At 36.5% G+C, this 21,958-nt stretch overlaps 2 protein-coding genes across 2 annotated transcripts in view; one reads left to right on the forward strand and one right to left on the reverse strand.

Annotated features, from left to right (window-relative positions):
- The window catches only part of LOC113079247 (B-cell receptor CD22-like), a 125,778-nt gene that overhangs the window by 58,936 nt on the left and 44,884 nt on the right, over window positions 1-21,958 (forward strand). The gene's annotated exons all lie outside the window — the stretch shown is intronic.
- LOC113079258 (NXPE family member 3-like) lies at window positions 1,428-19,382 on the reverse strand. Its single transcript, XM_026251485.1, has 8 exons — window positions 19,199-19,382; window positions 19,032-19,093; window positions 14,527-14,883; window positions 13,889-14,304; window positions 13,721-13,791; window positions 3,119-3,322; window positions 2,367-2,710; window positions 1,428-1,820 (listed from the first exon to the last, which is right to left on the reverse strand). Exons 1-8 carry the CDS (start codon window positions 19,233-19,235, stop codon window positions 1,623-1,625), a joined length of 1,689 nt encoding a protein of 562 aa, XP_026107270.1. The 5' UTR covers window positions 19,236-19,382; the 3' UTR covers window positions 1,428-1,622.

The following is a 21,958-nucleotide window of genomic DNA, read 5'->3' on the forward strand; positions in this document are numbered from 1 at the left end:
TAAAATTACCAACAATATCTGTAAATTAACAAATTGGCTGTCATTTTAAGTATTGTGACATTAACAAGACATTACAGTAATTATTTTTTTTATAGAGAAATAGAATTGTATTTTTATACAGTGTTTCTGCTTTTTCTAATATAATGAAATAATCTGTAATTAAACACAAAAAATAAAATAAAGATAACCCCCAAAACACAATGGTGACTACAAAAACTTTAACATTATTTAACGTCTTTTAAATGTCAAACATAACAGCATTAAACACCAACAGGTATTTCCCTTTCCCAATGAAAACAAATAAATCCCTTTATTGTATATACTTTATTTTCCTTATCCAGTCCTATGCAAATCATGGTGGGAACTAGAACTACCTGCCTAAAAAAACTGTAAAAATATTTTAAAAAATATATAAAAATGGCCAAATGACTCTAGCGGTAGCGGCTGCCATACAAAAACCATAAAATTTAAGTAAATTATCATAAAAAAAAAAAAAAAAAAAAAAAAAATATATATATATATATATATATATATATATATATATATATATATATATATATATATATATATATATATATAGTTTTTTACAGGTATTTACTGAATTATGACCAAACACCATCACCTTTTAAAAATCGTAAAAAAAAAAAATAAAAAAATAGTCAAATGACTGACAGCAGTGGCAAAAAAATAAAATATTAAAGTAAAAAATGTAAGTATATCCTACTCTGGATAAACTGCAGAGGTTGATAGTCCAGTGGAGATGCGTTTAGCTGTATATGCATAATTTGTTTTATTGTATAGGCATTTCGTCCACACGGATGGAGCATTTTTTGACATTGAAACTGATTTTTTTTTTTTTTTTTTACCGGTTTCAAGAGTGGATAAATCTGAAACCACCACGTTTACATTTCATGTGGACAAAGAATCTGTATATTTTCTGAAACGATGACCTCATCAGCCCACATCCCGCTGCTAGTCACACATAACAGTAACACAATCATGTACAAACACTGAACGATTGTGTTTTTATTAACTAACATTAACACAGATTAATACATGTATTGTTGCATGTTTGTTTGTATACCACGTGCAAGGTTTATGAGCATAGTCCAAGTCTTCTTCTCCAAGTTTAGTTTATCTCTGTTGTACAATTACAGCGCCACATGCTGGTCTGGCATGTATACTACATCTTTTTGTGTCAGTTTTGTGGTTTTCCTGTTTATTTTTTACTTTAAATTAGATTTTTAGAATCACATTTATCCTAATAATGTGGGCAATATCTTTAAAATAGCATTATTGTTCTGTAAAAAAAAAAAAAAAAAAAAAAAAAGAATTATTCAAGTTTTTTTGCACTTTAGGATATTTTACATTCATTTTAGTTTTTTTAGTTTTTTGTTTGGCAGCCGTATCTGATAGTAATCGACCCCTTTTTTTTTTTTTTTTTTTTTTAAATCTACATTGAACAGTAATAGGTTTAGATGTACACTCTACAAACAAATCTGATAACCAAGAGATCTTTTCATCAGGTCAGTATTAGAGGAAATCCGGTTAAGTAACAACTTGATTAGTCTTCCCCCGACCAGGTAGGTTTCCAAATAGAATCAAATCAACTTGAACAGGCCTCAGGCAGGACAGATATATGACAACAACACGTCGACTTCATTGCCAATGACGACGGGTCCTGGGTGAATGTTTTCACGTAGATAGTGACAGGAAGTCATCTGCCAGACATCTATGAAGATGACTCCATCAATGTCTCTGAACATCTCCCGCATCACAGTGTTCAACTGCAACATGTGCCAATCACTTTGATAAATATTCTGGAAAAACACAAAACAGAATCAGAAACACTTTTTTGCCAAGTGTGCTTGCACAAACAATAATATACATTTCCTTACATGGAAAGAAAAACAATAAATTAGTAGAGATAAAAGAATTGTTTGCCCCAAAAAATCATCTGTTTTCATCCAAACCTTAAATTTATATCAGTTCAAGCATGGTAACTTCTCTGGGAGTTAAGTTAAGTTTCTCTTTTTTTCTCTCCCATAGAAGAAATTTGTTCTAGGCAACTGGGAGAGCAAATAAAACATACATTTTACAAATGACAAAAATAAATACATGAATAAAAAATTGGGCATTGTGAGTACCATGATTCACCCCATTGAGCCTGAACAAAGCACACATCTTTAAGCCTTAGTGTTTCTAGACTTTCAGTGTTGGGGTAACACATTACAAGTAACCTGAGTTATACTAGTCAAGTAACTATAGTTACTGTAGTTTAGTATATAGTGTATTACTTTCAAATTTACAACAATTCATTTCAAAGAGTTTAACACCCATTAGGATTGGAAAGTGAGCAAGTGTACCTTTAGTCCAGCAGTGTTTCCAGACTTGATGATGACGGTGGTCTCTGGAGCACGACTCAGCAGTGCAACAACAGACTGGCGGATTTTGGCCACTTCATATATGTAAAATGTTATTGGGTGGAAAACCAGGTGAGCACAATATGTGAAGACAACGACTGCATGAGCCCCACCGGCTATTTCATCAATATCATTGCTGATGTAATGTAGGTCAATGATAGGCATTATTTTACCAAATCGCAAAGGAACACCATGTACCCTCCAGTGAACAATGATATTATTTTTCAGCTCCACAGCCATTAGTGGGCCACCCCCAGGATGAGTGTGGAGGTCCATTCTTTTTATGCCTAATCAAGATATGTGAAATAAATATAATAACCATAGCTTGAACTTTTGAACGATAAGTAAGTAAATGATGACCAAATGTTTATTTTTGGTCAAACTGTCCCTGCACTGATTTATATAGAGTTCTTAATGCACAGTAAATGAATACTGCTCGGAGCATATATGGTCCCACTATAAAAGAGTGTTAAAGCAACAATGAAGTGGTGTTAAAGTTAATGAGATAATTAAGTAATTAATTAAGTGACGATTGAGTATTTATGAACAGCTGCTATTCATATTTAGATTAATTTCCCATATCCTTTGCAGGCATCTGTAAATCATTTCCTTGTTTTATTTATATTATATATTATATATATTACATTCATGCTATCAAGTCTTAAATTGAACATTGAAAATGTACTCATACTTGCCTGGCACTTTCATTTCTAAGAACTCGAACCACTGCCTTGTGGTGGAGTCTCCCTTCAAATAGACAATCTTGTTTTTAAGACAGTTTGCCATTTGTGCAGGACTGAACTGCCGAGTGTTGCATACAAAAGACTTCCAGACATCTTTCAAATAAAACCCTGCTGGAACCGGTGTCGTCATGCCAGACCTGCATTTCTCCATTGTGCCTAAAACAAAGAAACATGCATATTAAAGGTTTTGTAGCTATGTGAATTATTTTGAAACTAAATTGAATTTCAGATGATATCCATCCTCTGCTATGTGGTCTGTGTATGTATTGACCATTTCTCTTTTTGGAAGAAAAGCAAAGAAGTCCATAGACAAATGTAATATATGACATACTGTATATACTGCATATATACTGCAAATAAAGTACATAATTGTACCTTTAGGGTAATATAGCTTGTCACTTGGGCTGTTGCCTCAAGGCATAGGGTATACATTTGTCACTTGCCTCAAGGCATAGGGTATAAATTGGTACCTTAAGAGACCAGTTTTGTACCTGTGGTGACAATTTTGTACCTTTAAAAGTAGCTTGTCAGTGAACTACGGCTCTGCGTACTAACCCACCTAGAATTTTTTTATGTTCTAAGAATGTTTTCAGTGTTAAGTTTTATTTAAGTTCCCAGAATGTTCTGCTAAAAGGTAGGATAACAATCTCTAAAAGCATTCTAAAAATGTCTATTGATAATATTGTTACAACATTATTCTCTAACATTCTAATAAAGCTTCCCATCACACTAGATGTGGACTGACATTGCTCATAAGTCAGATGTTGGTTGAAAGTGAAAATCAAACTTCTGATTGCTGTCAAACTCTAGCGTAAATGCTCCAAAAACAGTATTACCAACTGCACTTATTATAAACAAGATTTAAGTCATAAATGTAAAAAGGATCTTATCGAGATTAACAGAGGTGTGGATGGTTTATTGAAAATAATAGTTTAGTTTGAAGTCACCCTGATGGTAATCAGTACTTAGGCAGTTATGAGTCTTTTCAGTGTTACTGGTTTTTTAACTGCTATAACTATATTTGTTACAACAAAAACAGTAAGAGAAAGATATCAACAGGTAGTGTTGGTTACTTGATGATATTTTTTTATTTTTATTAAATTGTTCTTGAGTCACTTTAAACCTCAGAATGCTTAGACACACAGAGACTTCAAGAATTATTGTATGAATCTCAACAATGGTGACATGCTTCATGCCGCAATACATTCTGGGTGCCATGGATGAGTTTTGCATAATGTACCCTGAATATATTGCAGCATGAAGCATGTCACTGTTGTTGAGAGTCATCCACTGAATCTTGGTGTTTGTGTCAACAAGGAAAGTATTTTTTTTTCCAATTCATGAAATTATCTGCTAATAATTCAGATGGGTGTCAGGCTGTTGACCCATTGGGGCACTTTAATAAATAATATTCAACTAACACCACACATTAGCTTGGTAAAAAACAAGTAACCAGACCACATATGTGATGACACACTAATCATCAGCAAGCAATCAGCACCATCGAACCGCAAGTTCTCTCGCTGTTATTGCCACAATAAAGACTAGAGCAGTTAAAGAACAACACTGCCAAGTCAAGTGTCAAATTGCACAACTAAAGCCAACACTTAACAACATTATGGTGACATCAAACCAAATTTACTTTTAAACGGACATCAACATCCACACCACATCTAAACAGCTGCTTAAATTTTAATTAGAATGTTAGGGGATAATGTTCTAATAATGTTATTAATAAACACTTTTAGAATGATTTTAGGGAATGTTTTGAGTGAACATTCTGGTAACGAAAATAAAACTACCCGCTAAAAACTTTGTTAGAACAATCCATGGGAATGTTCTTGGAACATTTTTAGAACAGAGAAAATTATAGCTGGAAAGTGCCAGCTTCATTTGAAACCAGGTGATGGACATTTACTGCTAATCACAGAACCAGTTTTACTAAAAAGACACGCATGACAATCGCTTGCGATTAATCGTGCTGCCCTACCCTCGAATTCTCAATAACAGCAGGTGTTCATCACTAATGCACAATCATTTAATTAGTCACTTAATTATCTCATTAACTTTAACTCTTTGATGACTTGGGATTTGGCTCAAGACTCATTTGTGACTTGGAAGGAGAGAAGTATGAAGCTGCAGGCTAGGAGTCTGCTGGATCTATAGTCCCGCACCCAGAGTTCCGCATTCTCAGACCCCTTGCAATCCGTTCTCATGGCAATTCATACATATTTTAGGAGGTGGCTAATTCGTATGAATTTGTATGACCACATGCATATTTTATGAGTTGCACAATTTGTATGAATATGTATGAATGACCTAGACCTAACCTTGCCCTAAACCTAACAAGTCAAGACAAGTCACCTTTATTTATATAGCGCTTTAAACAAAATAAATTGATTCAAAGCAACTGAACAACATTCATTAGGAAAACAGTGTGTCAATAATGCAAAATGATAGTTAAAGGCAGTTCATCATTTAATTCAGTGATGTCATCTCTGTTCAGTTAAATAGTGTCTGTGCATTTATTTGCAATCAAGTCAACGATATTGCTGTAGATGAAGTGACCCCAACTAAGCAAGCCAGAGGCAACAGAGGCAAGGAACCGAAACTCCATCGGTGACAGAATGGAGAAAAAAACATTGGGAGCACCCAGGCTCAGCTGGGGGGCCTGTTCTCTTCTGACCAGACGAAACCAGTAGTTTAATTCCAGGCTGCAGCAAAGTCAGATTGTCTAGAAGAATTATCTGTTTCCTGTGGTCTTGTCCTGGTGGTCCTTCGAGACAAGGTCTTTACAGGGGATCTGTATCTGGGGCTCTAGTTGTCCTGGTCTCCGCTATATTTCAGGGCAGTAGAGGTCCTTTCTAGGTGCTGATCCACCATCTGGTCTGGATACGTACTGGGACCGGGTGACTGCAGTGACCCTCTGATCTGGATACAGACTGGATCTGGTGGCTACGGTGACCTCGGAATAAGAGAGAAACAGACAAATATTAGCGTAGATGCCATTCTTCTAATGATGTAGCAAGTACATAGGGTGTTATGGGAAGTGTTTCCGGTTATGGTTTACCTAATTAATGCAGCCTTTAATGGATCTGGATATTAAAAGCATATTAGTATGTTATGTGTAAGCCAGGTTAAAGAGATGGGTCTTTAATCTAGATTTAAACTGCAAGAGTGTGTCTGCCTCCTGAACAATGTTAGGTAGGTTATTCCAGAGCTTAGGCGCCAAATAGGAAAAAGATATGCTGCCCCCAGTTGATTTTGATATTCTAGGTAAATCAAAGTTTTGAGAACGTAGCGGACATAGAGGATTATAATGTAAAAGGAGCTCATTCAAATACTGAGGAGCTAAACCATGCAGGGCTTTATAAGTAATAAGCAATATTTTTAAATATATACGATGTTTGATAGGGAGCCAGTGCAGTGTTGACAGAACCGGGCTAATATGGTCATACTTCCTGGTTCTAGTAAGAACTCTTGCTGCTGCATTTTGGACTAGCTGTAGTTTGTTTACTAAGCGTGCAGAACAACCACCCAATAAAGCATTACAATAATCTAACCTTGAGGTTATAAATGCATGGATTAGCATTTCTGCATTTGACATTGAAAGCATAGGCCGTAATTTAGATATATTTTCGAAATGGAAAAATACAGTTTTATAAATGCTAGAAACCTTGCTTTCTAAGGAAAGATTGCAATCAAATAGCACACCTAGGTTCCGAACTGATGACAAAGAATTGACAGAGCAGCCATCAATTCTTAGACAGTGTTCTAGGTTATTACAAGCAGAGTTTTTAGGTCCTATAATTAACACCTCTCTTTTTTCAGAATTTAGCAGTAAGAAATTACTCATCATCCAGTTTTTTATATCGACTATGCATTCCATTAGCTTTTCAAATTGGTGTGTTTCACTAGGCTGCGAAGAAATATAGAGCTGAGTATCATCAGCATAACAGTGAAAGCTAACAACCATGTTTCCTGATGATATCTCCCAAGGGTAACATTTAAAGCGTGAAGAGTAGTGGCCCTAGTACTGAGCCTTGAGGTACTCCATACTGCAGTTGTGATCGATATGATACATCTTCATTCACTGCTACGAACTGATGGCGGTCATATAAGAATGATATAAACCATGCTAATGCACTTCCACTGATGCCAACAAAGTGTTCAAGTCTATGCAAAAGAATGCTGTGGTCAATTGTGTCAAACGCAGCATTAAGATCCAATAAAACTAATAGAGAGATACGCCCACGATCAGATGATAAGAGCAGATCATTTGTAACTCTAAGGCGAGCAGTATCAGTACTATAATATGGTCTAAATCCTGACTGGAAATCCTCACATATACCATTTTTCTCTAAGAAGGAATATAATTGTGAGGATACCACCTTTTCTAGTATCTTGGACAGAAAAGATTCGAGATTGGTCTATAATTAACTAGTTCTTTGGGGTCAAGTTTTGGTTTTTTGATGAGATGCTTAATAACAGCCAGTTTGAAGGTTTTGGGTAAATATAATTATTATTATAAGTATTATAAGTAAATAATCGCTGGAGCTGATACAGGATGGCTGCCTGCGTGACGTGCTCTGCAGTTGTTTTTGTTAGTTTGTCCTGCCTTTAGTTATATTCCTGCAATCAGTTTCACCAGGGACAAATTGCTGAACATTCGGCAACACACATCTCCCAATATATCACCAGTTTTCGACTATTCTGATGTTTTGCTGGACATTCTTTTCGGCGGAGCGGCTGCGCTGATCACATGCTTCAAGAGGACGCGAAGACGGGGAAAAATAGTTGGCGCGCTCGTGAGAGTCAGAAAACGCAGATTTTGAACGCCATTGCCTAGCATCCATCTGGCAAATCTCCGCTCTCTACCCTTCAAAACGGACAAACTGATTCTGCTCTCTCAGACAAATCAGGTTTTCTTACACTCTGCTGCTCAGTTTCATTTGTTCATTCTGGTGAGTGTTTACATCCATCGACAAGCGCACGTGAGCTCAGCTTTACAGAAACTCGCTGAGCAAATCACTGAGACAGAACAACAACACCCGGACTCCATTCTAATCATTCTTGGGGACTTTAATAAATCCAATCTCTCCCGTGAACTGCCAAAATACAGACAGCACATCACATGTCCCACAAGAGACAGTAATATATTGGATCACTGTTACACAACAATAAAGGATGCATATCACTCTGTTCCACGAGCAGCTTTGGGACGTTCTGATCACCTTCTGGTTCATCTTATACCGACCTACAGGCAGAAACTACAATCAGCTAAACCTGTATTAAGGACTGTAAAAAGATGGACTAATGAAGCAGAGCAGGATTTACAAGCTTGTTTTGACCTCACTGATTGGAGTGTTTTTGAAGCTGCTGCCACCGATCTGGATGAACTCACAGAGACTGTAACATCATATATCAGTTTCTGTGAGGATATATGCATTCCTACCAGGACTCAACTAAATTACAACAATGACAAACCGTGGTTCACAGCAAAACTCAGACAGCTCCGTCAGGCCAAAGAAGATGCTTACGTGAAGGGGGAAAATGTCCTGTATAAACAGGCTAAATACACACTGGAAAAGGAGATCAAAGTGGCAAAGAGGAATTATTCTGAAAAAATAAGGACTCAGTTCACTTCGAACGACTCCGCATCAGTGTGGAAAAGTCTAAAGAAGATAACCAATTACAAGACACCACCCCCCAGCACTGTGGAGAATCAACGACTGGCAGACGATCCAAACGAGTTTTACTGCAGGTTTGAAAGAACACCCATCACCTGCACTGAATGCCTCCCCACACAACCATTCACACCATTCACAACTCCTGCAACCCATCCTGATCACCTCTCCAATCAACCGCTCTCACCATTCACAACTCCTGCAACCAACCCTGAATGCCTCTCCAAACAACCGTTCACACCATTCACAACTCCTGCAACCCGCCCTGAACACCTCTCCAATCAAGCGCTCTCACCATTCTCACCTCCTGCATCCACCCTCTCTCCCACACCTGCAATTCAGATAAGCGAGGAATAGGAAAAAAGCACCAGCCTGTCTGAAATCCTGTGCTGACCAGCTGGCCCCCATCTTCACACAGATCTTGAACAGATTGCTGGAACTGTGCAAAGTCCCTTCATGCTTCAAATGATCCACCATCATCCCCATCCCAAAGAAATCCAAAATTACACAACTACATGACTACAGGCCTGTGGCTCTAACGTCTGTAGTCATGATGTCATTTGAAAAACTGGTGCTGGCCCACCTGAAAGACATCACTGGACCCTTGCTAGATCCTCTTCAGTTTGCCTACAGAGCAAACAGGTCTGTGGACGATGCAGGAAACATCGGACTGCATTATGTTCTGCAACACCTAGACAGACCGGGGACTTATGTGAGGATCCTGTTTGTGGACTTCAGCTCGGCCTTCAACACGATCATCCCAAACCTCCTCTTGCCCAAACTAACTCAGCTCTCCGTGCCCACCTCCATCTGCAGGGGATCAACAGCTTCCTGACAGACAGGCAGCAGCTAGTGAGGCTGGGAAAATACACATCCAGCACCCGTACAATCAGCACCAGAGCTCCCCAGGGCTGCGTTCTCTCCCCACTGCTCTTCTCCCTGTACACTAACGATTGCACATCCAAGGACCCTTCTGTCAAGCTCCTGAAGTTTGCAGATGACACCACACTCATCAGCCTCATTCAGGACAGTGACAAGTCTGCTTACATACAGGAGGTTAAAGAGCTGGCTGTCTGATGCACTCTCAACAACCTGGAGCTTAACACGCTCAAAACAATGGAGATGATCGTAGACTTCAGGAGAACCCCCCCCCCCCCCTGCACTCCCCCCACTCACCATCATGAACATCACTATGACTGCAGTGGAGTCATTCAGGTTCCTGGGCACCACCATCTCTCAGGACCTGAAGTGGGACATTCACATTGACTCCATTGTGAAAAAGAGGTTGTACTTCCTTCGCCAGCTGAGGAAGTTTAACCTGCCACAGGAGCTGCTGAAACAGTTCTACTCCACCATCATCGAATCCATCCTCTGCACTTCAGTATATGTCTGGTTCAGCTCAGCTTCTAAATCGGACCTCAGAAGGCTACAGAGGGTATTCTGGACTGCTGAGTGAATCATTGGTACAACCTTACCATCTATTCAAGAACTGTACTTATCCAGAGTGAGCAAAATGGCTGTAAAAATCACTCTAGACCCCTCACATCCAGCACACTCCCTCTTTGAACTGTTCCCATCTGGTCGACGCTACAGAGCACTGAGCACCAGAACGACCAGACACAGGACAAGTTTCTTCCCTCAGGCCATCCATCTTATGAACAGCTGATAATAACTATGGAACACACTACACTATTTATATTTATATACACATACACTTATTTATCTAACACACATACTTAGCATACACTTAAATTTTTTGCACATAATATACATGTACATACATAAATGCTTATTGTAATATACCTGCCATACATTGTCAATTTGTATATTGTCATTCCATACCCACCTATTTGTATATATTTTTTTTATTCCTTAATGTGTTTTTTGTTCTGTCGCTGTTATGTTGCACTGCGGAGCTTCTGTCACGAAAACAAATTCCTTGTATGTGTGAACATACCTGGCAATAAAACTCATTCTGATTCTGATTCTGTTATCCTAATGACAATAAGAAATTAATAATAGTCAGAAGAGGATCTATGACTTCTGGAAGCACCTCTTTTAGGAGCTTAGATGGTATAGGGTCTAACATATATGTCATTGGTTTAGATGATTTAACAAGTTTATACAATTCTTCCTCTCCTATAGTAGAGAATGAGTGGAACTGTTCCTCAGGGGGTCTATAGTGCCCTGTCTGATGTGATACTGTAGCTGACGGCTGAATGGTTTCAATTTTATCTCTTATAGTAGCGATTTTAGAAGTAAAGTAGTTCATAAAGTCATTACTGCTGTGGTGTTGGGAAATGTCAACACTTGTTGAGGCTTTATTTTTCGTTAATTTAGCCACTGTATTGAATTAATACCTGGGGTTATGTTTGTTTCCTTCTAAAAGAGAAGAAAAATAATCAAATCTAGTAGTTTTTAATGCTTTTCTGTAGGATAGGTTACTTTCCCGCCAAGCAATACGAAATACCTCTAGTTTTGTTTTCCTCCATCTGCGCTCCATTTTTCGGGCTGCTCTCTTCAGGGAGCGAGTATGCTCATTATACCATGGTGTCAAACTGTTTTCCTTAACCTTCCTTAAGCGTAAAGGAGCAACTGTATTCAAAGTGCTAGAAAAGAGAGAGTCCATAGTTTCTGTTACATCATCAAGTTGTTCTGAGGTTTTGGATATGCTAAGGAATTTGAATAAATCAGGAAGATAACTTAAAAAGCAGTCTTTTGTGGTAGAAGTGATGGTTCTTCCATACTTGTAACAAGAAGTAGAATTTACAATTTTGGCTATATGAAGTTTGCACAACTAAATAATGATCTGAGATAGCATCACTTGGCTGCATAATTTCAACACTATCAACATCAATTCCATGTGACAGTATTAAATCTAGAGTATGATTTCGACAATGAGTAGGACCTGAAACGTGTTGTGGCTCATGTTTATAACAGAAATCTTAGGGGGTGGACTCATTTAAAATAATGTAATCATCAGGTTTTAGCCAGGTTTCTGTCAAACAGAGCACATCTATATTATGATTAGTGATCATATTATTTACAAAAAGTGTTTTCGTAGAAAGGGATCTGATATTCAATAAGCCAAGCTTTATCTTTTGTTTATCCATATTGCATATGTTTTTTTATTTGTTGAACCTCAATTAAATTGTTCATCTTAACTTGGTTTGGACGTTTTTGTATTTTTCTAGTTCAATGAACAGACACAATCTCTATAGTGTGATATCTAGGTGAAAGAGTCTCTATGTGCTGAGAATTAGCTGAACTCTCTGACGTGAGGCAGCTAGCAGACGGTCGGTTTAGCCAGTCTGTCTGCTTCCTGACCTGGGCCCCAGTTAGTCAAGAATAAACACTAAGACTCTTTGCCATATTTCTAGAGAGAAGAGTGGCGCCACCCCAGGGGGGATGAAGACCATCTCTTTTCAACAGGTCAGGTCTGCCCCAAAAGCTCGTCCAATTGTCTATGAAACCTATGTTATTCTGTGGTCCCCACTTAGACATCCAGCCATTGAGTGATGACAATCTGCTATGCATCTCGTCACCACGGTAAGCATGGAGGGGACCAGAGCATATCACAGTGTCTGACATCGTGTTTGCAAGTTCACACCTCTTTATTTTTAGTGATCTCCGACTGGCGAAGTTGAACATCATTAGCGACAGCATGAATAACAATCTTACTGTATTTACGTTTTAAGATTAGCCAGCACTTTTAAATTTGCCAAGATGTCAGGCGCTCTGGCTCCGGCTAAACATTTGACTATGGTGGCTGGTGTCTCTATATTCACAATCCCTACAATAGAATCACCAATAACTAGAGCACTTTCATCAGGTTTCTCAGTAGGTTTATCACTGAGTGGGGAGAACTTGTTTAATGTTTTGATCAGAACAGAAGAGTGGTCTTTTTACCCACGACTACGCTGCCTCACTGTCACCCAGTTGCCCTCCTGCAGGGGCTCTGTTCCTGGAACCGAACAATGTACAGGAGTCCCTGAGCTAGACGCATCCAAAGCCGTATCTAGAGCCCTAACATTCTTACTGTCCTGAATTAAAGTTTGGATGCGTGTCTCTAATTCTGAAATCTTCTCTGTTAGCCTAACTATTTCCCTGCATTTATCACATGTGAATCCCTCATCTGCGACAGAGATAGATAAACTGTACATGTGCAAAGAGGTGCAAATATCAATAGCAGGAGAAGCCATTACTCACTGTGATTGATTAAATATTCTTACTGCGGTAGTTTGATGAACTTGTGAAAAACTGGAGCGACAGAGAGGAGAGGAGAAAAGAAAACAGTGATAGGTTCGAATGAAAACGCTTATGACAAGCTAACGCTTTGCAGGTGTACTGCACTCACGGATATAAAATAAAAGTGAACGATCAAAATTAATCTGATAAGATTGATCGATAATATCAGAAATATGGTGTGAATTAAGTTACATTTATCACTTAAAAACAAAGAGTGATAGTAAGATAAAGATACTAGATAAATAAATAATAATAAATAAAAACAGCTACACGGAGCTATGATTAGCTACAGAAGGCAAACAGGACGTAGAGAAAAGACTGTCCACTGTCAAGGAGTGGAACTCACAGGCACAGGGGTTTAGACAAATTGACCAATTCATATGCATTTTAAGAGGTGGCTAAGAACGAGGAACTCTGGATGTGGGACTGTAGATGCAGCAGGCTCAGGCTCCGAGTCTGCAGCTTCATAATATTATGGAAGGAATGACTTGGTTCCTCCTCTGGTGAATTCAGCTGCTGAGTTCATGGTTGGAGCCAAAATATGGCAGGACTTTTACTCTTTGGACCCTGGATTTCCCACCTCTGGTCAAAATGCACAGACATCATTATGTAAACATACCAATGGGTGCAGTGCTGGGAAGAATATTTATGATTTTTTTGTCTCCATTAATAGCAACATTTGTTAATTTTCTGTAAAAAGAGAGAGAGAGAGAGAGGTTTTGTAGACTTTTTTGTTTGTTTGTTTTAAAATTCTAAAATTATTCTGAAATGCACTTTGAATCATTACTGTGTAAAAAGCTGCTGCTCAAAAGGATTTAATGGGTTTTCCAAACGTCCGCCTGAGTGACGAACCAGTTTGTCACAGGAAAGTTTCTTCGGTCTCTCACACTGCCACACCGTTCCTGTTTTTATATCCTTATGCTCACAGCAGCAGTCGCCTTTCCTCCAATTTCCATCTGCACCCCACTTAATATTACATTCTACTACTTCACTGATCCTGGTTTTATTGGGTCCTGGCCCTTCAAAGTATCCATTGAAGTGGGTGCGTGGGAATGAAGAATCCCTGTATTTTTTAAGAATCTGCACAACCTCACTGGAGTGCTCTAGACGTACAAAAACTTGTGCCTGACCTTCCCACGGCAGAAGAAGTTCAACAGAGTAAGTCCCATTATGATGATCCACAACCTCCCCGTACACACTCGCCTTTAAGATAAATAGAAAATAATAAATTAAATGCAAAAAACTAGTGTATGTTTGTAAAGTACATTTTAAAGCTTTTAAAAACAAGCATAATATGTAATAGTATGCAAATAAACTACTGTCTCAAGTGAAACAACACGACAAATTGCTGTATAATGAGTTTATTTATTTGTATATTTTCAAAAATGTTTTTTTCAAAAAGAATATATTATAAAACAAACAAACCTTTAGCTCTGTATTGAAAAGTTTTGCTTTGAAAAAATCTCCTCCATATCTTTTCAGGTTCTTGTTGTGGTCTCTGGCTGTGATAATAACAGAGATCTTTTCTCCCACTTTGTAACTCTCCTTGAATCCCACAATAGAGAAAGTTGAGTGAACTGGACTTGTGCTCTGATTCAGATAAGTGATTTCTTGATCTGGAATAGGCCAGTCAATAGCCTTCTGTAGTCTTTCCCACTCCTCATCACTGATTCCCATGTCAAACGCAGATATTATGGATGAACTGTTATTGCGAGGAACTGGTTTAGGTCTGGGGGGCTGAAATTGTTTGATGTGGATCCCACCATTCAATACCCATAGAGCCTGAGAGAGAACCAAGATATCATTCACAACAAATTAAATTTTTTGTGTAAATGTTCAAATCTGAAGTTTATTTTCTACTCAAAATTACCCATTCATACTCATATACTACTAGTAATGGGAAGATGAAGCCTTGTGAAGCTTTAAGCTTTTCAGCCAAGTAGTTCACAAAAGGGTTATTTTCTGGAAACTTAATTTGCTCACAATATGCTGATGTTTTATTGGTTAAAATGATGCCACCATCATGGAGATCAGTGTTTGCTTCAGTTGGGCTCTTGACCTTTGGCTTCTTGTGTTAGATATTTCTCTGCAAAAGTACATGTGCTGTTATAAAACAGTGCAATCAGTGCAGTGCAGAAAATTCTTACGAGCTGCTTTTGCGTGATGAAGTAATTACTAGGCATCAGCCTGTTTATTTAATATATATATAATTAATTTAACATATGTTCAGTATTTAAATAACCTACATTGTGGAACTGCCACATGCAAATTAACTGTTGGTAAAACAGTGATAATTAATTTGAAATATGATGTATGTAATGCAAATACATTTTTTGAAACCTTATCCAAATAAGACGCACAGACATAATGACCCAGCATATGAATCTCAACAATGGTGACAACCAACAAAACGCTTCAAGCTGAAGTGCATGCTGTGTAACACCATGGTAAAAAAAAACTCCCATCATGCACTGTAGCATGAATAATTATTGTTACCACTGTTGAGGATCATATGATAAGTGCTCATGTCTAAAATCCTGAGCCTGTACAATTTTACAACTTTACAACTTTACAGCTCTGTCTGTAATATATCTGCTTGTTTTAACACTTGTTGGCCACCAAGTGGTATTGTGAACAAATTAAGTTTCCAGAAATTAACCCTTTTGTGAACCACATGGCTGAAAAGCTTAAAGCTTCATGAGGCCTCATCTTCCCATCACTAATCACAGCTATCAAAGTGAACGCATCTATATGAATAGAGAGAGTGGATTATTTACTATATGACGCATTTGTGTTATTACCATCTGAATAAATGGCCATCAGCACATCAGCATTTCTTTGCATCGTAATTCATTGTAAATGCTGCATTTCTAGCAATCCCATGATTTTCTGTAATTGGCAAACAAAGTTGAATCTTTTTTATTTTTCTTATTATTCTTGTTTTTCTTACTCAAATTATTCTTATTGTATATTTCTAGTTCTCAAATAAATCGCTTATATGATGTTTAAGTTTCTGTCTAGTGTTTTATAATTGAACAAAAAAACTATGCAGTGGTATGTTTACTGACTAAATAGTTTGTAGAAGCCTTCAATACTATTGGGAAATATATTTTTGTATATTTGGGGGGATGGGGGGGTCTAGACATAGTCTCATAAAAAATATTTGCAGGAGTCTCATTTTTCATGATATCTTATTCAGATTTGAAATAGAAACTCATGAGACACGTGGCTTTCAACCCATTACTTTTCTAGATTGCTCCAGGACTCATTTAATGTATTTTTATATCAAATAAAAAATATTTAAGTATGGTAAAAATTATATTATATTATTTGGTGCTAAAAAACCTTAAATGCACTTCAGTGTCTATAACTTTTAATATTTTTGAGCATTATCAAATCTGGTTGATAAGAAGCAAAGCCCAAAGGGTCTTCTTTCCAAAATTATGTTTGTAACACACTGAAATAGGAAACTGTTACAATTAGATGCACTTTCAGCTTTGATTTCCATAATGGTGGTGCTGGCTAAAAGATTAAGTATATTTTTGTTAAAGTGATTCAATGGGTAAATATATGACACCCAGCTGAATTAATATCAGATAACTTCAAGGATTAAAAAAAAAAAAAAAAAAAAACTTTTCTTGGTCACACAAACACCAAGAATCAGTGTATGACTCTCAAAAATGGTGACATGCTTCATGCTGCAATTTATTCAGGGTACGTCATGCAAAACTCATCTGTGGCACCCAGAATGCATTGCAGCATGAAGCATGTCACCATTGTTGAGATTCAAACACTAATTATTGAAGTCTCTGTGCGTCTAAGCATTCTGTAGTTCAGAGTGAGCCATAAACAGTCATGCAACACATCTGATATTGTCATTAATATTAAATTGATCACATAGGTTGGACCTCTGATAAATCCAGTTGACCAGATTGTTACATGATATTTTTTTTTTTTTTTTTTATACCATTAAGTGACCAACATCACCTGGGCCCGGTTTTTCAAAAAAATCTGGATTAAACTGATCCCATCAGAAGGGTGGATTCAGTGTGGATTTCATGGCAGAAATGTAATGAAAACTTAAAAAATGTATCAAAAAATACTATATTTGGATCATGCAGTATCTTACAAGATATCCTATTTATTCATAAGGTTTCAATTGTATTTGTTCATCCGTCAGGCTACAGTGATTAAGTAGGCTTAACGTATTCAGCCTTTCAGTATAGGCCTACAGCAAAGTAGAAAGAGTTTGGCCTCATAAAATAATCCCCCAAACAGCTGTCAAAATTGACCAAAAACAATACATTTTATTCTGTCACTAATTGATATATATATATATATATATATATATATATATATATATATATATATATATATATATATATATATATATATTCATCACAATCGAAAATATTTTTTTACATTAAGTCTTTTTTTTTTTTTTAAACATCTATACTTGATACTTGTTATAAATATCCTAAATATTGTTTTTAGTTTTTTTTTAAATGTGTGGGTTTTCTTTTCAAATAAAAAATAATTTATATTGACCCCACACTGGCTTGTTGCTCTTTACATATCTATAGTTCTACATTGTTATTTCCTATCCTGTTTGAGCACTGGTTATCCAGATTTGGTGATCCTGAAAAGTTCCTATCCGGATCAGATTGATCCAATCCGATATTGCTCTAAAAAACTGGCTCCAAAAGTAAGATGGATTACGTGATCACGCATCGCAAAAAATGGATTACTAAATCCGGATCAATTTTATCCGGATTAAACCTTTTGAAAAACCGGGCCCTGATGATATATTTTTATTTTACTTTCTGATCCCTGGACTTTACACTTCTGTCTGTAATAAATATATCTGCTTTTTGCACTCTTTGACCACCAGATGGTGTTGTGAGCAAATTAAGCCTCCAAAGATTTACTCTTTTGTCAACCATTCACTAAAAAGCTGAAAGCTTCATAAGGCTTCTTCTCGCCATCAGCCATCACTATTAATAAGTTACTGTGAGTTATACAGTTAATTTTTTACAGTCCAGAGTGCAGGGGTTTTTTTTCTACGGGACTTTACACTTTTAGTAAAAAAAAAAAAAAAAAAAAAAAAAAAAAAAAAGATTGTCACTGTCAGAATATGTCATTTATTTTAAAGCATTATTTTTCAGTGTTTCCATCTCCACCCCCTGGATCAAATGGTTCCAATTACTCTTGTACAAGTTTTTTTCCAACATATAAATAAATATAATCCCTGGTACACAAGTAATTAGTGAAGTGCAAAAAGGTGTTGTTAACAATGTCCTGTTACACATTTTTACTTGCACAAACCATCCTGAGGGTTGTCACGTGTGATTCCCCCTAACTTCAGAAAACAAATTTCTTTATATGCACATTTAATGTCCAACAAGAAGAAAAAAAGAAAGAATTTAGAAAAAGTATTTAGTCAAAATCATTACAGTATTCCCTTGTGCTCCATCTGTTTGGCACAACTGCAAAGCCTGTATGCTAAACAGAAATATTCTTGCCATTTTCTAATATTTAGCCTAAAAATAAAGACCCAATGGTGTAACATATTTAAGAGCTGAGAAAAACAAACATCAAAACATCTCAAATATTTCAAAAAAGTGCAAACGTATATCAAAATTACAACTTCATAGATTCCGACTAAAACTTAATTTACTTTAAAACCAAAATTACAGCTGTTACACCAATGTGTACACATTCTAATTCTGCATGTGTTTGTTATTGATCCTTAAATTATGATTTGTGAATTCAATTGAAACTAAAAAATATATTTCAGAATTCAAAATGAGTTAAATGCCATTACACAGAAATTATGATCTTATTAATGTTATTATTTTACGGAGAGAACAAAATGATTATTTATCTGATCTTTATTGTAACATCAGCTTTAAAATTGATCATAAACTTACCAAACAGAAAAATGTCCAAATTAAACAAGCCTGTAGTAATGCACATGGTCTTAATCTGCAGACTGATAAAACATATAAGTTATCAACTTTAAAATCCTTTAAAACAATAAACATATATTTGACCCATATTGTGAAAAATGTAATAATGTCCATAGACTCATGATTACCTGGTGCATTTGATTTCTTCTCAGACGGCGTGACCATGTCTGTTGTTCTCCTATTTTACGTCAGCTTGTGAGTGAGGAACATGTTTGTACAGCTCTGAAAATGATAAGTTGTATTGAAAAAAAAGGCAGGACAACGACAGGGTTTCAACATTTTATTTCTAGATAAATGGAGCACAGAGAACGAGGGCAAAAACATACAGTGGAATATGGCTTCAGGGAAGGACTAATGCTGTGAATTAATAAATTCCACCAGACAGGATATATTTAAATTTGCATATTTGCATATAAGCAAGGTTATTTAACCCTATACGGTACGCATTATGTTCTTACCATGAACTATTTTTTTAATAAGTTTTTATTACATAAAATAGCTTCAATTATACAAATCCAATTTCTTTTTCTTTCTTTGGGGGTGGGGTATTTAGGAAAATGTTGCCATATGGCAAAAGTGAACCACAATGGAAAATGGCCAAAAAAGTAGTTTTCTATTAAATTATGATTATCTTTTCTATTTAAATTGACATTTCCTTTATATATTTATAGACTGTTATACTTGGAACTCATGCAAACCAAAAGTAGGTAGGTTCCTATCATTTAACCTTCAAAATGGTACTTAGAAGTATTATTATAATGCTTGCAAATGGACAAAAAAAATACCATATATGGATATCAAATTCGTCATATTTTTATTGTTTTACATCCACAAAGTTTACAACAACAAAACAAATATTTTTGAAAGTATTTTATACAAGTTAAGTAAATGCATGGTAGCTTGGAACATGCACTAATACACAAAAAATCCCCAGTGTTAATTTAACACTCTGAGTGTGGACTCATATAAACTCTGAAGCAGTGTTAAAAGTAACACTGAAGCAGAGTTTAAGTTAATGAGATAATTAAGAAGTTACTTGAGTTATGATTGAGCATTATTGAAGACACCTGATGTTAACAAGCAGACTCACCAAACGAGAAAATCACAATGTGTGTGTCACCATTATAGTGGTCAGTGTTTGCTTTAGTTGTGATCTTGGCTTGTGGCTTTTTACTTTTAAAATTCATTTGGCAAGCAAAGAGCAAAAGTCATTGGGTGGTGATGACTGTGCTTTAATGTAATTGTTGTTTGCCCTCAGTTACTGAACTAATTTACAGTGTTTTCTGTAAATAGATTTTCCATTATTTATTGTAATAGCTTTTATTCCTCAATGAAAGCATCTGCGTTTTCAATGAATTGTGTAGCCATCTCTTGAAAGTGATTCTGATTTCTTTATATTTTTATTAAAGAGTCTTTATTTCAGGCACACACAGATAACAAGAATCAGCGTATGAATCTCAACAACGGTGACAAACAGCATATCCAGATAAACAGATCTACTCTGAACATCACAAAAATAGATACTAAAAATTCACATAAAAACAGCAAAAATAAAATATAGTTAGAATAAAAAGTTAAAAAGACAGTTCAGCTCATAATTTATTAATGCCGCAATGCATGATGGGAGCCATGGATGAGTTTTAATTGGCTACAACATGCTTTTTTGATGGTCACCGTTGTTGTGATTCTCACGCTGATTCTTGATGTCTGTGTATATAAACTAAAGATCCCCTTCTTTATGTAGAACTAACTTTTAAAAACATGTCATATTATGCCAAATATGTTGGATTGCTATCTTTTTTATCCACCTAACTTATGTACACAGTAAAAAAAAACTTAACTCACGCATTCAGGTCACTCTATGACAATTAGTTCAAACCACAATCAATAGCACACATGATTTCCTTTGCTCTGGTCTGTTTGTTATAATTCTATTACCACAGCCCCACAAAGTCTGAAGTAAATAACTGAAGGGTCAAGATCCCAACTAAAGCAAACACTGATCACTATAATGGTGACACACAAATTGTGATTTTCTCCGTTGGTGATTCTGCTTGTTAACATCAGGTGTCTTCAATAATGGTTAATCATAATTCCATTAACTTCTTAATTATCTCATTAACTTCAACTCTGCTTCAGTGTTACTTTTAACACTGCTTCAGTGTTTATATTAGTCCACACTCAGAGTGTTAAATTAACTGGAGATTTTGCTGTGTACCATGTAGAACATGAAAACATAAAATACAGGTATTACGATAGGCGGCTCCCTGAAATAAAGTGAAAAGTGAAAGTTGTGACATTTGCCAAGTTTGGTAAGCCATACTTGGAATTGGTGCTCTGCATTTAATCCAGCCAAGTGCACACACACAGCAGTGAGAAGTGAACACACCGTGAACACACACATGGAGCAGTGGGCAGCTATATATCCAGTGCCCGGGGAGCAAATGGGGGTTCGGTGCCTTGCTCAAGGGCACTTCAACCATGGGTATTGAGGGTGGAAGAGAGCGCTGTTCATTTACAACCTCCCACCTACAGCTCCTGCCAGCACCAAGACTCAAACTGGTGACCTATGGGTAACTAGTCCAACACTCTGACCATTAGGGCACAGCTGCCTCTCAGTGTGGGTTTTCCCAGTCCATCCATGTGCACCCGTCTCAATAAAACGCATGACAAATTTCATGACATCCCATGAAACTGCAAAAAGCAGTTCTTTTCAGCTGTGAAGTCACATTTGCTTCACTTCATGTGGACGATCCACCTGCAGCCAGGGTATTTGCAGGTCAACTCTGCACTCTTCCTATAGCCCTTTCCATAAAATATAGCTCTATTAATTTTCTGAAAAGAATACATAATTTTGTTATTTATACATGAATAATATACTACAATAA

The sequence above is a fragment of the Carassius auratus genome, unplaced genomic scaffold (assembly GCF_003368295.1).
Source record: "Carassius auratus strain Wakin unplaced genomic scaffold, ASM336829v1 scaf_tig00027515, whole genome shotgun sequence".
NCBI classification, from domain to species: Eukaryota; Metazoa; Chordata; class Actinopteri; order Cypriniformes; family Cyprinidae; genus Carassius; species Carassius auratus.

What these genes read in the sequence shown, in the direction of transcription:
- LOC113079258 (XM_026251485.1), bottom strand. Translation starts at nt 19,235, where the DNA reads ATGGTCACGCCGTCTGAGAAGAAATCAAATGCACCAG. An exon ending in TCCCAGCACTGCACCCATTG is followed by an intron (nt 3,323 to 13,720) that starts GTATGTTTACAT and finishes TCTTTGTTTTAG; the next exon opens with GCACAATGGAGAAATGCAGG. An exon ending in GAAACACTGCTGGACTAAAG is followed by an intron (nt 1,821 to 2,366) that starts GTACACTTGCTC and finishes GTGTTTTTCCAG; the next exon opens with AATATTTATCAAAGTGATTG.